A 23333-nucleotide genomic window follows, 5' to 3' on the forward strand; every position below is an offset into this window, starting at 1 on the left:
AATTAGAGAGCTCTCTTGCTATTTCTCAAATATGCTCACATATTAACATTTTAATGACTAAATTATATTATCAGTTGTTATGGACATTTTAAAAGTTAAATAAATAAGTAACCTAAATTAAAAACATTTTTGTCCATGAACGGGATTCAGTAATAGGACTTTCAATTCTGATTGAGAAAAATGTGGCTTGTAAATATTTCTATTTATCTAAATTTGTCCTTGTTCAAAAATGTTTCCTCCACTCTGCGCTTGCTGAAATAACTAACCAAAGACTTTTTCTACTAATAGTGTGCGGAAACACAGAATTATGGACAATTGCTGATATCATACAAATCTTTTGTTACATATGAAAACCATTTAATTCTGAGTCTTCTTTTTTCCTGAATCAGATCAGACATACACATTTCCATATGATTCTAAAAATTTATATAACAAAGCTAACGAAAGTAAGGCTTAAAATGGACTTACAAATATTTGATATAGTGCATATGGATTTAAATGAAAATAAAAGATCACTTAGGACAATTTAGGATTAAAAAAAGATCATTTAGGATTAGCAAGAAAATAAAGCTCACTTAGGATTTTAAAAATTGCTCACCAGGAGCTTATTAAATGTGTTGACTAACCACTGTACCCATTCTATGCTTAGGAAATTTTAAACATCCAATTGACTAAAACTAGAATGTATACTTTCATTTTTATTTAGAAGCATTTATGCTAGGTAAATAAATAGAATATTAGTATCATTAAATTTTCCACTTGGGTACTAAAAGTTTGCTTTAAGCACTTTAGAAAAGAGCTTGCATAATCAAGAGACAAGCACTATATGTATATTATATGGCATGTAAGTAAATATAGATGCTATTGACCAAGTATAGTATTCTATTACTGAGACAGTATTATAGATATGATATGCATTATTGTATAATTTTCTAGGAATACTATCTTCTTAACTATAGCCAAACATAATTGATTTCTATTCATAAGTATGTGAAATCATGCCAGTTATCACGGTGATTTTGCTCTTTCCAAGTTGCTACTTTTCTGTATTTTAGCAACATTATAAATCTGTGAAGCATGATGGAAGAGAAAACACACATGAGGTACTTTGCTTGGACACATTTCTTGGCTTTCAGGATCATAAACAGTATGGGCTCTGGAGTTTAAAAAACTGGGGACTGCATCCAAGTTGTCACTTATGAGCTCTATAATCTTGAGCAAGTTCCTTAACCTCTCTGTGTCTCAAGTTTTCTCATCTGTAAATGGGCATAAATACCAGTCCTATAGGATTGTGGTGAGGATTAAATGAGAAAATTCATTTAAAGCACGTAGCATAGGGCCTGGCATGTACTAAACATACTCAATAGTTAGCTACCATCACTAAAGCATTGAAGGAGGTTATAGATTATAAATCCTAATTTATTTAAATATCCATGGAGGCATGAGGGAGGAGTTAGATCTTTCTGTAACTAAATGCCTGGGAAGGACCAAATGAAACACAGAAATCCTATCTATTTCTATAATTCATTTTTGTAGATTTCTGCAGTATTTCTACTTAAATTAAAAAGGTTTGCAGTGCTCCATTTGTATATTAAGAACCGCCATTATCAGCACAGGGCTCTGGAGAGGTTTACTCGTGGCCATACAGGAGAGACAGATTGACCTAGACTTGGAAATCCACTGCTCCAGCTAAAAACACAAGGCTTTCATAATGGCAGCTCTGGCAAAGGAATCAGGTGAGAACACAGAAAAAATTAAATTTATTAATGAAATGGTTTACATGATAAATTACCTTTTGGTCTGCTAAGCACATGTCTTCATTAGGCTTCTTTAGTTCCTTTGCCATTTCTAATTCTAATCTTCGTTGCTCTAGTTTACGTTCTTTATTTAATCTTTTCTCATCACGTTTTTCTTGCTTTAACCGTTCTTTTTCCTTAAAAAGAAAACCATGTCCACATATTCTCTTTAATCATTATCTGTGTTTAAAAAACCTCCAGTTAAAATTTAAAAAGTAATCAAAGTGTTATTTCCATGAACAAAATTCTCTTAGGATGTTTAGGAATAGACTTGGAATTACATAGAAACAATGACGTATTTTGCTTTTCAGCGTTTTCACCTTTTGAGTTTCAAAATAATCTTATGACTATATGTATATATACATACATATACAAAATATCAATATTAGTTTCAATCTAGATTATTTCATTATTCAAAATTTATTCAATCATTTCCCAGGTTATAATATGAGAATAAAATACTTATTAATAAAAGCAGGTATATAAAATGCACATGGGCAAGTAAATATTCATAAAAAAAAAGTTAACTAGTATTAACAAAAATTTTTGTGTAGCTCAAGGAAGCAAGAAAAGATTTACAGCATGAAAATGGAAGCAACATGTTTGAATCTGCAAAAGCAGTTCTTTCAAAGTGAATTAGCTAGTCTTAAGACGTGCACCTATGATGAAATAAAAATATTATTTACCACTCTAAACAACATTTAAAGTAATGTAAAATGGGTTTTGAAGGCAATTCCAAAAGCTTTAAAATTATTTTGGGTAATGGCAACAATATGGAAATAATCATCCTGTTTCTCTGTTGTAGAGTATGGCATTCTTTTGGAAGAAGTGACTTTCTATATAATACTGGTGTCATTACTTTATCGTCATACATCAAATACAATTCTCTTTTTAAACTGAAGTATAACTGACTTACAATATTATATTGGTTTTAGGTGTACAACACAGTGATTCGATATTTTTATACATTCTGAAATGATCGCCATAATCAAGTCTAGTTACCATGTCACCATACAGAGTTATTACAGTATTAATGACTATATTCCTTATGCTGTACATTACATCCCCATGACTTATTTATTTTATAACTGGACATCTTAATTCCTTCACTTCAATTCCTTCATTTCAATTATCACTGGTTAGACAGCACGCTGACTGCTGTGGCAGGGCATGCCAAGGGGGAGACAGAGAGGAGTGGAGAAATAATACATTCCCAGCCAAGAGCTGAGAAAGCACGATGTATTTGAGAAATTGCTAGTAGTTTCATGACTGGAGTGTACGTTGCGTGTTGAGTAGTTGTTGAATATTGTGATACAGAACCAGAGATCAGGTCATCATGAGGACTTTTTTATACGATATGCTCAAATAACTGCTCATTTTTACACTGCTTCTAAATTTCTGGGTTACTGATTCACGCAGACATTTGGGAGGAAAATGATAAAAAAGCTATATTAAGAAATTATTGACACCAAAAAGTTCTAAAATTAATCTTATCAATTATAAACTAAAAGCAGGTTCTGAGGCTCTAATGACATAAAATATACACAATTAACATGTAACGTTCCCACAGTGCAGTATAGATTTTCAAATCAAATTATCATTGGTAGAACAATTTTGTTTTCCATACTGGATTTTCAATCTTTAAACACATGAGATGTTGCTCTAAGTACTTTTCCAAAGAAGAGAAGCCAAACTTTTTGGTTACTTACCAGAATAATGAATTAACAATCACTAACAGAAAAAACATATTAAATGTCTCATAAATTTCAAAGTAGCTGGTGTAAATTTTTCTACTATACAGGACTAACCCAGAATTCTTAATCATGTTTTAATAGTAATCATAAATAATTGAGACTTCTCTGCTATTCACTAAGAACTGTTGAAAATGGTTATTATTTCTTTTCTTTTGAAAAAGAGAGAAAGGACCTGTGTGACACTAATGCTCTTTTCACTGTGCCAACTTCACATTAGGGGCAATATGAGGGTATGTACACCCTTCAGTGATAGGTAGACAATGAGTTAGAGTGCATTTAATGCCATGAGGTAAAGCTGTCTTATATTCTTGGATATCATTTTTACCTAGTGATAGGCAGTATTTTTCAAATTAAAAAAGCATGGCCATAATATGGAATAGAATGTAAAAGTGACATCTATATCCTAGGATAAAATGGAGGTTTTCAAGAAATCTTAGAAATTCATAGGACCTTTATTACTTAAAGACAAGCATCTACTCCCTCAATGGGATACTTTAAGGGAAACATGGAGTCTCTAAATTTAATGCATTTATTCACTAATTTATTTAGTGACTTCTACTGAACTGTACAGGACTAATACAAATCCTGTGGCTTTGGTACAAAATGACTCTCAAAGAACCAGAGCTTCTAGGATCCCCTCAACGATCAACTAGTATTTAAAATGGCATATAAAGACAGTCACAATCTAGCCCCACAGAAGTTCTGGTCTCGTATCTCATGATTCTCAGTGAATCTCCCAAACTCTAGGCACATTTTGTGATACAACTGTGTTGAGCAAACAGTGTAACCAGTTTGAGGCACTGCTTGGATGATAATGATAATGGTCATGAGGAGGAGGGGGAAGAGGAGGGGGAGGAAGAGGAGGGGGAGGAGGAGGAAGGGGAGGAGGGGGAGGAGGGGAGGAAGGGGAGAAGGGGGAGGAGAGGAGGGGGAAGAAGAGGAGGAGAAGCAGCAAAGCCAAGAGAGGTATACGCACAAGGTTAAAATTGACTAACCCCCTCTTTGCACCTTCCTCCCCAAACCCCAGAGGTCCTGTTTAGTTACAACATTGTATTTATGTACCTGTCATCCCCTCTGACTGGAATGCATAGCCCTTCCTCCTTTACACAAAAATAAAGCCTGTGTTTTAATTTTTCCCACAGCTAGTTCAGGAGTTTTAATATTTCCCTTTTTTGAGCTTCCACATAACTTATTACAGCATTTATTGCACTGAGTGACAATTATTTGTTTAAAGTTGATCTCTCGCACTGTAGTGTGAACTTCTAGAGATCAGAGGAACCAACTTACTCACCTCTTTATGGACCTATTCAATTCCCAGCAGTATAATTTGCCAGAAACCCTCAGGAGAGTTTTTAATATTATCTTTGTCTCTGACAACTCAAGCCTGTATCAGTTCAATTTTCCTCTCCCACTGGTTTAAATATTGTTCTTATTTCCAACTATAATAGTTATCATATGTCTCTAATGGACATATACAGTGTGCCTTAGCATATAAAAATTATTTAAGCATTGATTAATTTGCTGAATGATTAAATCTACAAATGCCACATTGTTTAAATTTCAGGGCAATAACTTACAGTGTCTACAAATGACTATGAAATATAGCTCTTAACTATATTTTAGATTGACTATAAACAATTACAAGCAAATTAGAATGCCTCCTTCCAATTTTTGGGGGCCTTCATTCCCAACTTTCCCCGTCCTTACCCAGTTTTCTAGATGTAGAAATTTATGAAATAAATGTGGATTCTTGGTATATATGTCATTTACAATAAAACATCTTTTTATCATCTTAATTATAGTAATGAAATTTTCTGTATCAAAATATTACTAATATCTTAATTAAGAAGTCATTTAAATTTCATTCAAAGTTGCAACACCTTTCAATAGCAAAAGTGTTAAATTTAGATTACACTAAATAGCCTAAGATACATAGGGTGAAAATTTTAAATGCATGAAAAGATTATTTTAGGGACTCTAAAAGCATAACTGAAAGTATTTCCAGAAATCTATAGCAAAATAACAAAGGTATGAAATGAATTTATTCTATTTTAGAATCACAGAAGTTTAAAAACTAAGCAATGAGTGTGGTAGGAGGATCTGTTATTATAAAGTTTTACAATTTGTCAAATTGCCAAACAGGCCATTTTTAAGAGGCCATGTTGCAAAGATGCCTATGTTTCCTGTATTTTATGATTCTACTGGGTCTCTTAGGTGTTTGCTCTGGGCATAATTAGGAGGTTACATTTCTTTTCACAGCAACTGTACTTAAATTTCAAAGACATAAATATTCTTTAAGAGACACAGATTTACCTCAGGGTGCAAGAAGAATAAAGTGTAAATAAGATTAATAACACAAGCCATTTATAGAAGACAGATATAAAGAATAAAAGTGATACTATTTTATGTCACATATTGAGCATGAGTAGAAAAATCAGGGTAATTTTTTTTAAAGGGCCTATTTTTACATTTAAAATGTAATAATAAATTAAGTTTAAACAAATGAAAAAATTATGAATCCATGATAAAAGAAATCCTTATATTTTAAATTTTTAATAAAATTATATATTATTTATATTATATTTTATTGTATTTTACAGGTATCAATATAAAATACTATTTAAAAAGAGTAAAAATTTCCAGTTATCACATTTTCATAAAATCCACCAAAGTATTACACAAAAGTCTGTACTTACTTTAGATTAACTATCACTAAATATTCTTAGAGTAGCTACTACTATACAAATGTCTCCTAAATTAAAATCAAAATTGTTAATAATTCTTGAGTCAGGTAAGTAGAGATTTTAATACATCTAAATTACATTGATAATAATTCGTTCCAAAATTGTGCGTGTATCTTTTAAATGTGTATGACATTTAACATTTTACTGAATAGTTAATATAAAATCATTTTACATGCTTTTAAAGACAATTTAATTTTAAAATTGAAATTAAGTACATTATATAAAGTACAATACACAAGTATGTCATATAAGTACATTTATTATATCTTCAACTGAAAAATGGGTTTGTTTAAACAAAACTGTCTACATGAGCAATTCTACTTTTTATTTTTCACTAAGTAATGATTAGTATAAATACAGGATTATAAAATATTCTCATGACTTGAATCATTGAATGGGTTATACATTTTTTATGTTTGCAAATTATTAGATGATTTCTGGGACCTGAACTACTCTCTTCTATTTTATGGTTTTGTCTCCTAAATTGCTGACATAGTCATTCTGTAATAGATGCATGTTTAACAACCTTTTGTTGTTTATTGATCCTTGGGGAGATAGATATACAAAAGACTCTGTTACGAGTACTATGGTTGATTATTCAGATAATATGAGTAAAGTGTTTATAAATTTGTGACTGACATAGTTTGAAGTTTTTATAAATGAAACAGGAGATTTTGAGCTACTTTGTCACATTGCTTAAACCAACGTAAGTTTCCAGTGATTAGTAATAATGAGAGCACAAATATATCGTAAGACTTGAATTATACTAGGATATAAGCCTTTTTTATTCATGAGGCTAAAGATTATCCTTTCTTACATTATGTTATAAAAATATTTATGAACTATGATGATACACTAAAATTAATATAGTAATAAGTAAGGTAATTTCTGAATATGTCTGAATATTCTTATTAATTATAGATTTATATAAAGGAAAAACTATAGAAATTAGATTTCTAAGTTAGGGAACCAATATAAATTTGGGATGTTTTTAGTGAAAAATAAGTTAACACTAAATCAAAAAGTAAGATCAGTGTAGTGTACACAAAGAAACATAAAAATGGTGTTTGTGTTACCTTTTTACTTTGATGACTATGGGGAGTTTCTTGGAATAAATTCAGATGTTATAAGAGATTTTTAACTAACAAGGTGAAAGCAATTAATTTTTTAACCTCATAATTCTTTAAACATTACCCATAATATCAGCATTTTTGTTTATCTTATTTTTTTCTTCACAACTTAATAATTAAATGTCTAAAGGTATTAAAGTTTAGAATCAAGGGTTACACATAGGCCATTTTAGAATTTTGAGTTGGCCCTGCCTAAGTATCATATGGCTTTAACTTTACAATAAAGTTTGTTCTTTTAACAGTTAATAACAGAAAAAATTGCAGTTGAGCTATTAGGAGGTAATAAGAGGCAGAATATGAAGCCAAGATGTGCCCATTACTGGCATTACTCTAGTTACATCTCATGCACATTAAGTAATAATGAAGAAATGAACAAGTAGATATAGGAAGGGTTTGTTAATATTCACGGAGGTGCAAGTTTATGTAAAAGATATGGTGAAAGTTTGGATTATCAGTAAAAATATATGCCTAGTCACTGCTTAACTGTTTATACTGTAAAGATTTCTCTCTCTGATAGGATAAAAAGCATCTTTAATTTTTTTGCTTTTCCTGCAGCATCTAATTTAATGCTGTGTACACAACAGTCTTTTAAGAAATGTAAAAACATACTTAGTTGATTACTAAGATCTATAGGTATCATTCAATAGAGGAACACAATTTAAGATCTGAATAACTGGGGACTTCCCTGGTGGTCCAGTGGTTAAGAAGACTCCACGGCTCCCAATGCAGGGGTTGCGGTTTGAACCCTGGTCGGAGGGTTCAAACATACCGCATACCGCACGGTGTGGCCAAAAAAAAACCCATCTGAATAACTGGTAAAATTCTCTAGTCCTGTTCACAGGTCTACAGTGATCAGAGGATAACAACGTTTTAAGAATTCAGCTTTACCTATGGGATTCTCTCAAACATCCTGAAAAAGGATTATTTGTAACATACGTTATTGTATTGTTATTTTAAATAATAGTTCCTTAAGTGTTTAAAAAAAGAAAACCACCTAGAATAAAGTAAAATGATTTTATTATTATTATATAAAGAAAATTATATAGACAGAAAACATATAATGTACTCTGTTCTGGGAAGGCCTCTTTGATAAGTTAATATTTGACCTATGACTGAACAATAGATAAGAACCACTTGAATATTCAGTGGAAGAACAGCAACAGTAAAGACCCTTTGTTTAGAAATAATAAAAAGACAAAAATGACTGGAACATAGTACATAAGGTACAAATTGTATGAGGTAAAGTTGGAGAGGTTGGCAGAGGTCAGAGCATGTGGGTCTGATATGTCATGATGAGGAATTTGGACTTTATTACTATTGTAATGAGAAGCCACTGGATAGTGTTAAGATATCCAGATATAATCTGGTTTCTTTTTTGAATAGATCACTCCAGCTACTCTGTGGAGAATGCATAGGGAGTGTGCTGAGGAAAGCAAGAATGAAAGCAGGGAAAACAGGTTCTTTAAGTTATTATGCTTTAAGCTGTTACTTTATGTATACATGCATGCATACGTGCGTACACACACATATTTTTGCTTTGATATTTTGGCATAGTTTTCTTGTATTTCTTTTCTAATTACTCATGCTTGATACGGGCATCCCTATCACGAACTTGTATTGCTCCAATATAGGTGGGTTAATTTTCCTTTAGTTTCTTCTCACTTTATCTGATAATTGTTTTTATATTTCAAAGTACTTCAAATTGAAGAGTATTTTGTATGCTATTCATGTTTCTTTTTTCTGAGGATGAAGGGAGCTAGAAGAGGGAGAGCTGTACCTGGTTTCTCATATCCCTTTCCAAGTTTTATTGGAAGCAGTGTACCTGATTTCACTCTATCTAGTCAAGGGAATATCCTTTTCCCATGCTTTCATGCTCTTGGGTCTTGAAAGACTCTTAGAAGATTTCATTTGAATTATCTTCATTTATCCCATGGCTGCTACCTTCCACTCAATGCAGATCTTACTCACCTCTCTTCAGCAGCTTTTGCTACTCTCCTCCCAGGCCACAGAGCAAATATAAAAAAAACCAGTGGGAGGGGTCATGACTTTTGGGCCTTTTGGGTACCTCTTAACCTGAGCATTCACTCCCTCGGATGATCTTATCCTTACTATTCTCTTGGGTGTCCCCCTCTACCAAATCCTAGTACGTCTGGAGATAATGCTCTGAGTTATTTTCATTATTCTGCCTTTCTTTAGCTTTCCTCTCCAAGAGGAAAAATCAGAATAACAAGCCCTGGTTCTTCTTAGTCCTTCCGGTAAGAGGAATACCTGGCAAGGAAGAACTTGCCTCTTGAGGGATTTTCCAGGTCTTTTCCCTGAGTTATTCCCTCATTTCCCATCTCTCCAGATAAGGAGAAAATTAGGTCGAGCTTTTAGAATTTTAATTAATCCCCTTCCCTACTCTTCCCACCCTTGCATTCAGAAGGGAACAGAGTTTGCAGCCATGCCCATTCCTGGAATCTGTTACCTCTCTCTCTTTCTCTGCCTGTCATTTTTCAGAGATTGTGGTTATAAATCCATGTGTAGATTCCCTTGTTGTGTTAGATGTAGAGGGTGTCAGTGGTCCTGGATAATTAACAAGTAAGGACAAAAACACCTATATAGTAATAAGTAACTTATTGTGATAAGTAAGTAGGTACTATGTGGTGCCAGGCACTGTTCCAAGAACGTTACACATACGCTCATATAGACACACACCCATTTAATCATAACTACAAACCCTATGAAATAGGAATTAGTATCATCTCCATTTTACAGATGAAAGAACTGAATCACAGAGAGGTTAAATAACTTGCCCAAGGTCATAGAGCTGGAATGTACTGAAATTAGAATTCAAATCCTGATCATTTGGTTACAATGTCCAGGTTCCTAAACAATACACATACTCTGCCTTCATATCAGAAATCTGTAATGAGAGTTTAAGCCACAGCTGAGGCCAAAAAACTGAAATATAGGGCACTCAACTTCTAGACCAAATAGTCTCATTTTCATTAATGATTATTTATTAAATGCTTATCCCACTTGATAATCTTATAATCCTGTCAGAATCATTATCTCAATTTTAAAGAAGAAATAACCTGAAGAGCTAAAGCAAGTTGGTTTAGAGCCAGCATGGGTATCTGAGTCTCTGAAAGTCCAAAGCCCTGGTTATAATGGCCATACCTCTATTCAACTGTTTTAATTCAGAATGCATTCCTTTGTGACATTTTTTAACCTTTAAGTGATTTCTATTAACATCCATATACGTTCATTTTGACTTATTGCAATAATTTTCTTATTCTGAAGTATATGGTAAAAGTCTACTTCAAAGATAGTACTTAGGCCTAATTTCACACATAGAATGCTAAAGAGTAATTTTGAGGGCAGAAATCCACGGTTGAACTGACTGATATTTGAATTAGGACACATAGGACTTGTCGAGGCATGCTGTAATTTTGTGAAACTCTGGTCACAGTAAGAAATAGCTTCTTTTATCCAAATGAATGTCATTCACTATATTTTAAAAAGGTAATTAAAATCTCAGCCAAGAAAATTAACTCATCCATTGGAATCCATCCTATGGATTCTTTTATGTTCTAACACTTGGTTACTATCTCTAACCTTTGGTTTGCTTGTGAGAGTCGGTAAATCATGACAATCCCTACTCCAAAAAATCTATACTTAGAAGAGCCAATGTTTTAAGAAAAAATATTAATTTATGACAAGATAATATTTTTCCAGAAACATACACTTACTTCTGCTTTTTTACGCGCTTCCATAGCTTTCATAAGCATCATATGTTGTCGCCTTCTCTCTCGTTCCTATTAGGCCAGATAAAATTAGGAATATAACTCAACCATAGTTAATAGTTTGATTTTCAAATGGAAAAACAAAACAAAACAGAACAAAAAAACTCGGTATAGCATGTTTAGCATTTATAGACAAGTCACAGTAAATACTAAATATAAGACAAGAATGGCCAGTCTGTGCATGTTTTAGTTCAGGTTTAGAAAGCAAATACAAGAACAATCAAAAGCAAAAAGGTAAAGCAATGAACATGGAGACAGTGTAAACAGAAGCATACAAGGTTTACTTATGGTCAGTTGTGATGCTCCTTCAAAAGCTGGCAGAACAAAAAGCATAATGGTTGGCTGGAACAGGTCAGTTACCTTACATCTGCTATTAGAAAAACCACAAATATGTACTACAGCCAATTAAACCAAAGGTTGTGCTGTTCTTAAATTTTAGATCAGGCAGAAATTGATTTATATTCACTTTCACTTCATGGTTTTAGAATTAGTTATTTTTATTTCAAGTACACTATCATTTTGTAAATCCAATAAGCCACCGACAAATTAGAAAGTTTTTTTCAAGCTGTTATAGGCATAATTCATATAACAACATCAATGAAATGGGATATTCCTGTTTACTGATGTCTGCCACTTGATGCACTATTTAAAGCCACAAAAGCTGCACCATGGGCTCGTAAGTGGAATCTAAAAGGCACAGTATGAAAATAAGGTAAGCATTAGCTTACTTCGATAGTCTCTTTTTACTTTAAAATAAAAAAATCACATAGCTATAGTACTGAATCATTCTTTTTGATTAAATATACGTGGTTCCCCCAAAGGGATATTTCTAAAAATTTCTAAAATTTGTCCATAAAACCAGAATATATTTCATATTCTCTCATCAACCTAACTCAAAATTCCCATTGTACTCAATGGCAGTTTTGCATCTAGAATGATGGGAGAATATGGGTCATAATTGTATCTAATTGGATAGTGATCCAATTTTCACTGTGACATCAGTAACATAAACTTTCAGACAGCAGCCTTATATAAGGCCTGCCCAATTCAATTGAAAATCTTGGAAATGTACCATATTTCTTTATAGACAGACAAGCAGATGTATGCAATGCACTGTGCTGTAAAGCCATGCAGCAGTATGTAATATGACAGCAGCCAGTGCTACACTTTATGCATTGCTATGACAACCATATCACAACCAAATCACAATGCGGTGTTAGATGTACAGAAATAAACATACCCATACCATATCTAGTCTATGCCTCTCCAACTCCTGGTAGAAAGAGTTGGCACAACATTATGAAACAGAAATCACAGAGTCATGAAACCAATTTTTAACCCCCCGAAAGACACCAATCCCAAAACCAGGAATTTAAGCAGGAATTATACTGGAACTTTTAAAGAAAATATCTTGAAGATTTTTCCAAAAATAGATTTAAGAACAATTATAAAATGTACATTTCGACAATTGTATAACTATGTGTCTACACACCTGATGCTTTAGAAGAACAGCTTGTTGTCTTCTCATTTCTTTTTCCTTAAAAATAAGAAACTTTTAAGATGGATGTTTAGGGAAAATTTAGAACATGCAACAAGTATTAAAAGTTCCTTTTCTGAGATTCTATAGTCTTCCATTAGGTTGAACCATATGAAACTGCAAATATCCAATAATTTTTTACTTATAAAGTGGCAACTTCATATGGTTCTACCTGATATATAAAAACCGTATGACAGGAGCGAGGATCCTTATTCAGTAGCCATTTAGAGTTGAAATTCAGTGACCTAATAGCAAGCACACTTCAATGACCCATTCACTGAACTGACTAGCTAGATAGAGCATATCAGATACAACTGGCACTGAAAAAAAAAAAAAGGAAACATAATGAAGCAACCCTCAAATCTAGCTAATTAAAACTCTCTCCACTCTGAATATAAATCCCTAAATACACTCTGGGATTAACAGCATCTATATCATTTCTATCAGTGTGTGGGAATGAGAGTGACAAGAGAAAAGGAATCAGCTTGAGATTTTTATGCCCACCTATGATTGAGGGCGCCATCCCAAAGGGGTAGGGCTTAATACAAACAGTACTGGGAATGTCACCAATCTGAATCTTTTTATAAAGGTAAAATATGGATTAATTAATATTAAGGGCAGCCATTTTGAAAAGGAGTAGAAATCTAAAGAACAAAGTAAGAGAGTCTATGTAGAAAAAGGTAACAAACAGTTCCCTGGTTTTATGATATAGCTGTAGTGGCTGTTTCTTGAACTGGTAGGACCACATGGCTGCCCAATTTCAGTAAATAACTATCAGAAAAAATGGAAGGTAAGGGGTGTAATGTGTGTCGGGGTAGAGGCTGGAGGGGGAGTGAGGGTCCAACTCTCTTATGTTTCAGGCCAGAAAATCAAAACCAAAACATCCCCAAACAACACATCAAGTTACAATAAATAACAATGGCTAATTTTATTATTGGTAAATTATAGCTGATAAAGTTAGGTTTTTGTTTCTGTAGGCTTTTCGCTTTTTAATAGTTAAAACAGTTGTTAGACATTAACAAAGAGAACGTTTTAATCTAAGGAGAGAATCGGATTTCGAACACAATTTGAAACTTAAACATAAATGATACAAAATAGCTCTGGGAAGATCTTATCCATCAAAACTATATACAGGTATTATGCAATAGTTTGCATTTCTGATTTGGTCTGCTATTTAAAGAGCTCAAAGTATCACACAGAACCTGTATAATGAAATATAAAAAAATACATACAATATACATACAATAAAAACACACACTATACACATGTTTTATCTGTGCTAAACATTTTTTTAGATAGTCATTTTGAGGAGGGCTATTTTTTTTAATAATTGATACCGGTATAATATCATACAGTTTTTATTTTTGAAAAATGAAAACTGATTCTCATCTAAACTAACCTTTATTCGTTTCTCGGCCTCCAATAATTTGGCATTTGCTGCTTCTTCCTTCTTTTTCTTTTTTGCCTGTGCATGCAAAACAGGTCTCAAAGTCATGCAACAGCACCACTGCAACTTGAAAGTAATCTATGACTTGAAAATGGAGCTACATGCCTCACAGGTACAAAACAACATGGAACATATATGTAAACAATTACAGATTTTCCCACAGTTAATATTGTATTTAACATACTAATTTCATTTCTAATGTATAGATTAGCATTAAGATATAAAAAATTCTTAAATTCATAAGAGTATGTCAGCTTTTCTTGACTTCTTCAAATTCTATTAAAAGTCTGAAATAATTGAGTGTTTATTATTTTACATTAAAACTTAATCACAGAAAAAATTATTTTATGTAATTTTTCCTTCTTTTTCTGATTTTTAAAAGTAAAACATGATCACCATAAAAAATTTAGAAGATGGGATAGATTTTAACTGATAATAAAAGTTATTTAAATAATAAATCAGTAACATTTAAAAATGAACATGTCCACTTTATTTGGATTTTTTTAATACTTGAAATTTGAGATAAAGTAATCCATTACTCAGCTGATATAAATGAAACACATTAAATCTGATTTTCTCTAGCTGTATATTGTGATTAAATTCAAGGTTTTTTAAAAAGATAGAATGGAAACTTATAATCTTTCATGAAGTACATTTTGAATATCAAGGTCATGATACCAAATCTGAGCGTCATAATGTTAAAGTCATTAATTATCTAGTAGTTTGATAACTATCCAGTAGCTACTGTCAATTTACTTGAAGATAGGAGTACTTTTGATTTGGATTTTTAAAATTAATTTGAAATGGATAAGGAAACGTGTATATTTCTAGAAGGAATAATCATGTAACATAGAACACTTCAGCTATTTGACACCCTCAGGGAATAAATCGTTTATACCAAGAGTTTCCTGAATAGTTGGGAGGTTATAGCAATTTTGAACATTAGAAGTTTATTTTCACTATTTTGGATGGAAATAATTTTGAGATATATACTGCTTAGACACACTACACTAAATATAATTTGGCTTTTTCTTGATGACTTGGGGCAATTATTCTGAACATCAGTTATTATACTATACAGTTCCACAGAGTAATGCCTTTCAGCTGTTAAGGTGTTGAAAATTGCTTGCTATTCAACTAAAAGATCACAGACTCTTGCTAGGCTTTTGAATTCCTATACATGCTGGTTGGAGTTTTTCTGTATTTTCCCTTGCTATATCTTGTGGCTATTATTTTACTGATTCCCATATATGTCCTCTAGTCCTATTCCATCAGCTTGTGGGGAAGCAGGGTATATTAGAAGCCAGAAAAACAAGCTGATTAAACTGTTTCTACGTTTAAAATTTACTTTCACTCTTGTAATATTTTATTTCTAAATTAAAAGTAAATATCTGACTATAAGTCCTAATGAGTTTTCTAAAAGTAAAGAACACGAGTTTCAGCACATGAACCTTATGACACCTATACTGGCTGTTCAGAAGTTTTCCCGTTTTCTTCTTCTTTTTTGTCTTATTTCCTGGGTTGTTAGGATTAGAAGTCTGCTAAATAAGGTTCAGATAAGGTCTTACTCTATGCATTACGCTTAAACAGAATTTCTGATGGACATATTAATTTGTATGAGTGACAGAATATGTAGGTAAGATTTTTATTTTTGTAGACTTTAAAATATATGACTATATTACTTTAATCATATCACATTTAAGAATTCTACCTCTAGAATTTGCTGGGCTCGAAGCTCTTTTTCCATTCTGATTTGTTGTATTCTCTTAATTTTTTCCTGTAGAAAAAATTATAATAATTTAAGATAATAAAATAAACTAAATATCTAGGTGAAAAGTATTTAAGTCGAATCAAATAAGTTAAGATATAAATACAGAGTTACCAAAGGTTGCACATGGTGGACGTAAAATTTAATTGTTTAGTTTAACATCATATATATGTTCATGTCAAATTAACATGACTTTATAAAATTTCTCAAAACAATTTGTAAAATACAAATGCTAAATATGTATACAGAAACTAGGTAAACTAAACTCATTTAGCCTGTGGATTTTTGTAAGTATCTGCAGTTACAATTATACTTAGTTTTAAATAAATACAGGACAGAAAAGTAGACAAATAGTGTATCAGGGGTGAGAAAACCTAAGGCTAGTCCTGAGTTACTGTCATTCATTGTATGATCATGAGCAAAGAATAACTAAACTACTCTTGTATAAAATAGGGAGAGGTGTTTGCCCTCTCTCACTATGTCATGAATAAATTAAAAATGCTTTAAAAAGTGCGTGGCACGGGCTTCCCTGGTGGCGCACTGGTTAAGAATCCGCCTGCCGGGCTTCCTTGGTGGCGCAGTGGTTGAGAATCTGCCTGCCAATGCAGGGGACAAAGGTTCGAGCCCTGGTCTGGGAAGATCCCACATGCCGCGGAGCAACTAGGCCCGTGAGCCACAATTACTGAGCTTGCGCGTCTGGAGCCTGTGCTCCGCAACAAGAGAGGCCGCGATAGTGTGAGGCCCGCGCACCGCGATGAAGAGCGGTCCCCGCTTGCCGCAACTGGAGAAAGCCCTCACACAGAAACGAAGACCCAACACAGCCATAAATAAATAAATAAAAATTAAAAAAAAAAAAGGTTAATAGTGTTATTAGTATTAGTTTAAAAAAAAAAAAAAAAAAAAAAGAATCCGCCTGCCAATGCAGGGCACATGGGTTCCAGCCCTGGTCTGGGAAGAATTCCACATGCCGCGGAGCCGCTAAGCCCGTGCGCCACAACTACTGAGCCTGCGCTCTAGAGCCCGCAAGCCACAACTACTGAAGCCCGTGTGCCTAGAGCCCGTGCTCTGCAACAAGAGAAGCCGCTGCAATGAGAAGCCCGCGCACCGCAACGGAGAGTAGCCCCCGCTCGCCGCAACTAGAGAAAGCCCTCGCGCAGCAACGAAGACCCAACGCAGCCATAAATAAATAAATAAATAAATTTATAATAAAAAAAAGTGTGTGGTGCCACACAACTGTAACAGATTACCATTAACAATTTCCATACTATAATTTCTTACTTCACATGATGAATAACATGATAATATTACATTGCTTTTAACTACTACAATAAGCCAAATTCAGAAAGAATCTGTAATATTATTTTAAAAAGGCTTAATTAAAATTGAACATTCTAGAGAATGATTCCAATGACATAATTGGTGTTCACATTGTCTAAATTTAATGTACTAGTTATTGTTTTAGAATTCAGTGATTATCTAAAGTTTGATAAAACTACACTTTGATTTAAAAACATTATCTCATATGCTATCAGCACAATGTTAACAATTTCATGTTCAGAAACCCCTTTGAAAGTCCCAAATTGGTACTCAATAATAATACATAGTTTGCCCCAAAACACCCCGATTTTCCTAGTAGCAAATTGCATTTGTCGTAGGATTTCCAGAGCGAACACATTTTACACTGCTGAATGTTATAATACCTGTTCCAACTTCCAGATGCTAGCTGTACCTTTGCAAGCTATACTTTAACGTTTTTAAACATTTCTTTTTTTGCACACTGATATTATTGATCTCAATATATACATACATATACCTATATATACACACACATATATATGGTAGTGGTGTCATTAGCATTAGCAGAGATAAACATTATTTATAAGTTATTATAATACAGATTCACTTTATAATACTGGGTATCCAACCCCTGAACTGGGCACTTTACATAAAATATCTTATTGATCATAAAAAGAGTTGAAATTATCTTCTTTTTACCTAATAGAAAGCTAAAGTTCCTAGAGAGTAAATATTTTGCCTTAAATCAAATAGTAAGTACAGAGCCTTGGTCACATTCCAATGCCTTTGTTCCTTCTGCTTCATAACAATGCTTCTGTAAGCTTCCAGAATATTGTCTTGAGGACTATCTGGTGATACTGGCCTACTAGGTGGAAAAAATAATCCAGAAGCACATGCTACTATTTTATTCTAGATCTAATGCTAACTTTAAAGTAGGCATTATGTAACTGACTATGTGAGTAGACCTAAGCTATACTTTGATTCACTTTGTTGGCAATAAGGAATAAGTCAGATTGCATTCTGAAACTAGCCTCAGATAAATATCTTGATAAAACTCTATGATCAGCTCATTTGTATTAACATTGCTGAAACGTTGGGACTCCAATGCTTTTTTATTTTTTTAACATCTTTATTGGAGTATAATTGCTTTACAATGGTGTGTTAGTTTCTGCTTTATAACAAGTGAATCAGCTATACATATACATATATCCCCATATCTCCTCCCTCTTGCGTCTCCCTCCCACCCTCCCTATCCCACCCCTCTAGGTGGTCACAAAGCACGGAGCTGATCTCCCTGTGCTATGCAGCTACTTTTTTGATGAGCAGCAAAAAACCATGTATATTTAGGTTGTAGCCACTTCAAGACTTTAGGATCACAAAGCTGAATTTAAAGTGCTGATAAGATTTGATGGATCTCTAGCCATTAGGAAATAGGATAAGCTATGAAAAAGTATAATATTTAGAAACAATAGTATTTCACTTTAAAATGAAATATAAACTTATTTTTACATATATGTGATATACAGTAAATATTTATATTTTAATAAAGGCATTCATTAGACTAGATATTTATAAGTCAACCTTACAGTGTCTTTAGCAGTGACAATTAACAAACTAATTGGAATTAACAAACTAAAGGAATTCAAGTGTACAGCTGACTACTTTAAATTACGGTAAAAGAGTTTACCATGCAGTTTGGTGTTTTATATCATCTTTTAAAAAGTGAGCATTTGCTTTGTGCCAGGCACTGTTGCATGTACTTTACATTTATCACCTCATTTAATCTTCAGATAATGCAGTTATTTTCTTTCGCAGTGGAGGAAATAGAGACTTAGAGGTTAAGAAATTCATCTAAGGTTACAAAATTCTTAAGTAGCAGAGTCCATATTCAACTCTTACAGTCTGCCTGACTGTAAACTAAATTCTGAATCCCAATTCCATATCAACTCTTTCTAATCATAGTGCTTTAGTCAATACTGGAAAGAACCTTCAAGACAGCCACATCAAATCCAACCCAAGCCATTTATTTAGCAGTTATTTATATAATAACACAATTGACTTTATTTCATACTCAGAAATAACTACTTGCCATTTCAAATTTTTTAAAGAATATTAGTTATCCCCATTTCCTTTCTGCTTTAATGATTACAGTGAATATATGGAGATGGGAGAGTAGTTTACACATTCCCATCTTCAATAAAGTTGAATATCTTGTCATGTAATACTTTACCTGTAAGAATTTTAAAATTACTTTATTTACCTATACTTAATTTTGAAAACTACACACAGGAGAGGTATTGTAGATATACAACAGAATGCTGCTGAAATGATGCTTTTTTCATTTTTTGCACTATAGTTGGCTCTCCTTATCTGCAGGTTCTGCATCCATGTTCTCTACCAACCATGGATCAAAGATAAATTAGAAAAAACATTTTTCAGGAAGTTCCTAAAAGCAAAACTTGAATTTGCCCCATGCTGGCAACTATTTACATAGCCTTCACATTGTATTAGGTATTACAAATAATCAAGAGATGATTTAAAGTATACAGGAGGATGTGCATAGGTTATATGCAAATACTACACCATTTTACATAAGGGACTTGCGTCTGTGGATTTTGGTATCCATGGGGGTGCTGGAACCGATCCCTTGTGGATACTGAGAGACGACTGCAGTAATTTTTTAGTTAACTCTGAAAGCAATCACAAGCAATGGAGGCAAACCTTATTCTATATAACTTGAATTTAATTTTTTACTAGTATTTTACATGTTTTAGGATAACAGCTTTTCTTATTAAAATTTGAATATTTAAGGAATATCCTTCATTTACTGATACATTAATTCAAAAAGTTTGAAAGTTATTCATGATGTCAACTTATATTCAAAGTCTATCAGGATATTAAAAGTATTTATACAATTTACTGTTTGGTAATCAATTCTTAGAAAAACTTGGAAGTACAAGACTTCATTTTAAAATGAGGTGAATTTTAACTAATGAAAGAGGACAATTTTCTAAATAAGATGCATAACATTAATGTGAAATGCAGTTATTTCAGAAATCAATAACTGTATTTATTGATTGTGAATATGAGTTTGGCTTATAATAAAGAAATTTTTATCACATATATTGGCGTATTTTTGTATATGAATGTATCAGTCAATTTCAATGAAAATAATGTACATATAGAGAGATACAGATGGATCCCCAAAACAATGCCTGTGTTTTAAAAATCAGTTCCAATGAATAAACATACCTGTTGTTTCATAATCTTTATCTGTTCTTTTTGCTTTCGCTTCTCCTCAGCAGCCATTATTGCTATGATGAAAAATCAAGGCACAGATATCATCAGAAAAGGAACAAAGAAGAGATGCCTCTTATGAATTACCCAATATTCACTCTTCAAGTTTATGCTACCATTTAAATCACCCACCTCGTTGTTTTTTAGCTTCTTTGGCAACCCGAGCCTGTTCCTGCTTTTGCAGTTTTCTCAAAAGCTTTATTTGTGCTGCTTGCCTGGCTATTTCTGAAAAATACAAAATTTCAAGGAATGTTATTAACAACTTTACATAACTGCTAACCTAAAAACAATTCCTGTGAAACTGGTATCATCATGAAGGACATAATTTTTAAGAAAATTGCCAAACATTAGATACCAAGTAGGAGAACCTCAGAAAATGTCATGTTCATTTCCCCTAGAAATTGCCAAACTATTTCATCCAATATGATCCTGTATACATAACAAAAATGATGCCTCTCTTAATCCTCATCACAGAGGCTAATATAAGTACATTTTTTTTCACATTTCATGTAATCCTCACTTAGTATGAAAGTACCTGCTAATATGTAAAAAAAAGTGATTCAGCTTCAGTCTTAAAAATAACAAAATATATAAAAAAAAGAAAAAGAACCCAAAATAGAACAAAGCCCCCAAACTTAGCATTTCAATCCGCTATACAAATGGTAAAATTTTTGAATCCATTGATATTTTCATTTATGAAGGAAAGCGCCTAATTCTCCTAAATAAAGAGTACAGGGCTTCCCTGGTGGCGCAGTGGTTGAGAGTCTGCCTGCCAATGCAGGGGACACGGGTTCGAGTCCTGGTCTGGGAGGATCCCACATGCCGCGGAGCAGCTGGGCCCGTGAGCCACAACTACTGAGCCTGCGCATCTGGAGCCTGTGCTCTGCAACAAGAGAGGCCGCGATGGTGAGAGGCCCACGCATCGTGATGAAGAGTGGCCCACGCTTGCCGCAACTAGAGAAAGCCCTCACATAGAAACAAAGACCCAACACAGCCATAAATAAATAAATAAACAATTAAAAAAAAAAAAAGAGTACAGAATGTCAATGAGTTTTAAGGACAACCTAGTTCTCATACTTTTTAAGGACAAATGTATGAAACTGGGATAGACTGACATAATTAATGGTCCCAAGTCTTCATTCCTTGACTATCCATGCCATTTGTAATGTGACTTTGCGGTCCCCTCTCATCAAGACATGCGTGGAATATATTTTCTTGTTCCTTGATTTTGAGTTCAGCCATGTGATCTTCTTTGGCCAATGGGAATGTAAACAGTGTGATGCAAGTAGAAGTCTGAAAGTATACCTGTACTCTTTCTACTCTTTTTACTCTTGTGCCTTGCCCTTTACTATGAGAACATGTTCGGGCTATGCTGCCAGAGGTTGGGACACATGGAGCCAGTTGACCTGACTAATGTGAAAAAGCCCAGCCAAGATCAGCAGAGATGCCTAACTGCCTAACTTGCCACCAGCTCATTCCATCCACACAAACAGTTAATGCTTAGAGTTGTACACCACTGAGGTTTTGTGGTTGGCCTTAATGTGGCAATAGGTAGCTGATACAGAAAAGCATGTAATGTCACACTTTCTTCTGCTGGCAAACTTGATCAAAATACTTCTAACTATAAAAGTGGTGTATCATAATATCATACATAAAATCATTTTAGAAAATACCACTTTACATTAGACATTGTTTTCAACTTTGTAGCAGGTGAAGAATTTTAAGAAACTTATATTCACCGATAATGAATATGATTAGGTAATCACTTGATTACCTAATCAAGTGATTGATTCAGGTTATCATGTGATTCGGGTAATCACATGATTACCCGAATCACTTGAGCTCTACTCATAACTTCCACCATTTATTGAACTGTTGTATTAAACTTACATGATCTTGTTTAATTTTCATAACAACCTTATGAGATAGGTAACATTATGCCCAGCTTACAAATGAAATAAACTAAGGCTCACAGAAGTTAAAGAGCAGAGCCAAGATACACACCCAGGACTTTCTGACTTCACAGTCTATATGTTACTACTTCTAAAACCCTTAGAGAAATTTAAATGCCTTGAGATTTTAGAAAGAAACTTAACCCTATGTCCTGGTAACAGCTGAGGTGCAGTTGGTTACTATGGTTGATTTTCTATCATGAAGACTTAAAAAAAGGGGAGGGGATATAAGAAGGTTTGATTTTATCTAGGAAACTTGAAGTGTTAATAAAAGATGAAATAGAAGCTGATACTAATGTATACCTCCTATCTTCCAATAATTTTCAGTATTAAGACGTTTTAAGCATCATCAAAAATTTCTGAGCCGCATAAAAAGGATTCTCCTGTTCACGAAATACTCTGGGAAATAAAAATGTATAAACTGGCCTGCAGAGTTAGCAAGCTCTGATAATAATACACCTGCAGGACACTGTTCTCATCTATGATAGATCCAGGTAAACATTTTTTTTTAACATATAAGAATTGAAGGCTTTCACTGAACTCTGATATAAAGACCTAAATCTGCCTTAAAATATAAAGGGTTGCTAAGTGGTTAAAAAAAAATTTCCTAGAAAAGGTGGCATAAGTATGATGTTTTGTTCCAAGCTAAACTGATGCTTTCTAATAGAAGTTTGGCTTATAATAAAGAAATTTTTATCACATATATTGGCGTATTTTTGTATATGAATGTATCAGTCAATTTCAAACTCCACACAAGTTCTCAGCAATTTTCATGTTTAAACTCCTGGAAAAGAAAAACATTAAAAAGCTCAACTCATATCTTT

The 23333-nt window shown here is 33.3% G+C and overlaps 1 protein-coding gene across 16 annotated transcripts in view; it reads right to left on the reverse strand.

Moving 5' to 3' along the window:
• The window catches only part of BAZ2B (bromodomain adjacent to zinc finger domain 2B), a 299743-nt gene that overhangs the window by 51563 nt on the left and 224847 nt on the right, over positions 1-23333 (reverse strand). For 8 of the 16 annotated variants that reach the window (XM_057550749.1, XM_057550748.1, XM_057550745.1 and 5 more), the window contains 8 exons: positions 20690-20782; positions 20513-20574; positions 15908-15973; positions 14149-14214; positions 12705-12749; positions 12453-12485; positions 11159-11224; positions 1793-1933 (listed from right to left, as the gene is read on the reverse strand). In XM_057550749.1, coding sequence (XP_057406732.1) covers positions 1793-1933; positions 11159-11224; positions 12453-12485; positions 12705-12749; positions 14149-14214; positions 15908-15973; positions 20513-20574; positions 20690-20782 — 572 coding nt within the window. The remainder of the gene's footprint in view (positions 1-1792; positions 1934-11158; positions 11225-12452; positions 12486-12704; positions 12750-14148; positions 14215-15907; positions 15974-20512; positions 20575-20689; positions 20783-23333) is intronic. The other 8 variants (XM_007183142.3, XM_007183144.3, XM_007183138.3 and 5 more) reach the window with 2 other exon arrangements.

The sequence above is a fragment of the Balaenoptera acutorostrata genome, chromosome 8, assembly GCF_949987535.1.
Source record: "Balaenoptera acutorostrata chromosome 8, mBalAcu1.1, whole genome shotgun sequence".
In the NCBI taxonomy this organism is placed as follows: domain Eukaryota; kingdom Metazoa; phylum Chordata; class Mammalia; order Artiodactyla; family Balaenopteridae; genus Balaenoptera; species Balaenoptera acutorostrata.